Genomic DNA, 2232 nt, shown 5'->3' on the forward strand with positions numbered 1-2232 from the left:
AAACCAATTTTTTTGTCCCACAAATATTAGAATACAGAAACAATACGTACAGCAGCGGAATGTAGATAAGGGACACTAATGGTAGTGCTTTGAGACACTTGCGATGCTCGTTAGCTGTCACTGGTACGTGTTCATTTGCAAGAGGATTCGTTGTATTTGATAGGATAGGATATGCATGCAACCATTTGCTGCAATATTTTAATCAATCCATATTCCTTTTCCTAAAAGAAAATCCTTATTGGGTTTAATATTTTCAAGATCTTCCACTAGAACCGATCCATGAAAAATATTATTATTTTTTATGTCCAAAGTATTATTTGCACAAGCACATTAAGCTACAAAAAAGTTGAATTTGGGTTTAATATTTTCAAGATATTTGATATTCCATTTCCCCGTTAATTGATGATCACCCGCGCTGTACTACTGCCTACCATGTTTAGGCCAAAATGAACAAATTGCTATTTGCACAAGCACGTACAGCTACAAAAAGTTGAATCGAATCCGTATAATCTAATGGAACTAGTATGTGTGTAAACAAATCGAATCAATTGATCATATCATCGCCATAGGTCGACTGCACATACGAGACCTTAGACAAGCATTTAGATATATAATGAATGGAATATATTAATACCTAATCAACAACAATGAATTTATATTTTTCATTATAATCTTAAGTTGAGAACATAGTTCAAATAAAATTTTAAAAAAAAGATATGATATATAAATCAATAGATTTAGATTTTAGCAAAGGAACATGGCAATTTGCTATCCTACTTCACATGCATCCAAAAGTTTGCCAAATTTATGTTAGTGATGCCAGCTAAAATCACTAGTAGACCAATGACCCTACAGAATTCATTCACAGAAAATATTTATTATTTTTCGAATTACATTTTATTTTTCATGTCCTTGAGAAAATGTGATGATCATCTTTCTCTTAAATGGCTAAAAATATGAAATATCGATAATAATTAACTACTTTAGAGGTTTAGTGTTTCCATATAGAAAAATATACTTGCTCGATTAACAATTTTAATATATGGAGAACGATTAACCGTCTCGCTGGCCACCCCTATCTCCCAGCTGATACCACTCCCTTTTCCCTCCTATAAAATCCACTCCGACGCAAATCCTTCCATCCCAAAAGCCTCTTCATTTTTACAATCACTCATTGCACACAAGCATCAAGTTTGAGCATATTATGGCTTCCAAGAAAAGCACATCCATTGCGCTATTTTTTGTCCTAAACCTTCTATTCTTCACTTTCTCTACGGCATGCGACACTTGCCCTACCCATAAGCCGAAACCGAAACCGAAACCGAAACCATGTCCGCCGGGTGCCCCTGTCCCAGCCACTTGCCCTAGAGATACCCTAAAACTAGCTGCATGCGCCGATTTGCTGGGTGGATTGATCAGTGTGACCATCGGCACTCCCCCTAAAGCTCCGTGTTGCACCTTACTCGAGGGCTTAGCCGATCTCGAGGCGGCCGCGTGCCTTTGCACGGCTCTTAAAGCCAATGTTTTGGGAATCAACCTTAATGTCCCAGTTTCCCTTAGCTTGCTTCTTAATGTCTGCTCCAAGAAAGTTCCACCTGGCTTCCAATGTGCTTAAAATTAAAAATTGTGCTACCACTTGTAAAATTCGCCCGTTCGTGCATGGAGGGTTGCTATTAATTGCTTTCGATTTCATTTTTAAAGTGGTTCTATGCTATATGGACGCAGACATTTCAAGAGCTAATTATCGTTGCATTATGAGAATAGTACGAGCTAGGGCCTTGTATAAAGCTTATACGGGTCGCAAGACGTGACGGTAGCTGGTTTACGGAGTGTATCTCATCCTACTTAGCATTTGATTTCCTGCGTGCCAAATAAAGGGAGAAAAACATACTGGTTCCTATAATTTTGTTGTAGAAGGCAGTATAGCTTTTTTTTTCTCTCTATATATATTGTAATTGCATTCTTGTTGTAATTTTCGAAACCAAGTTTGTTCTTATTCATGTGTGAGACGTATGTATAACACCAGCTTTAAAAAGAAAATCCAGCAAATATTAAGTGATATGATACAAAATATGATCACAAACGATTTAGGTAGAAAACTCCAAATTGGGGGAAAAATCCATGGGCGGGACAGGAGAAATAATTTCTATTTTAAGAAGAAAAATTGCATTTCTTTGTTATTATATTTTTTTCGGTTTTGATATTTTATTTTGTTAGATTTCACTTCTAATT

General features: G+C 36.3%; 1 protein-coding gene across 1 annotated transcript; it reads left to right on the forward strand.

Annotated features, from left to right (window-relative positions):
• Nucleotides 1-1125: 1125 nt before the first annotated feature.
• On the forward strand, nt 1126-1996 carry LOC142555734 (14 kDa proline-rich protein DC2.15-like). The gene has a single exon (XM_075666797.1). The coding sequence runs from the start codon at nt 1205-1207 to the stop codon at nt 1613-1615; it is 411 nt and encodes a 136-aa protein (XP_075522912.1). The 5' UTR covers nt 1126-1204; the 3' UTR covers nt 1616-1996.
• Nucleotides 1997-2232: the final 236 nt, after the last annotated feature.

Source organism: Primulina tabacum, chromosome 9 (genome assembly GCF_025594145.1).
Source record: "Primulina tabacum isolate GXHZ01 chromosome 9, ASM2559414v2, whole genome shotgun sequence".
Lineage (NCBI taxonomy): Eukaryota > Viridiplantae > Streptophyta > Magnoliopsida > Lamiales > Gesneriaceae > Primulina > Primulina tabacum.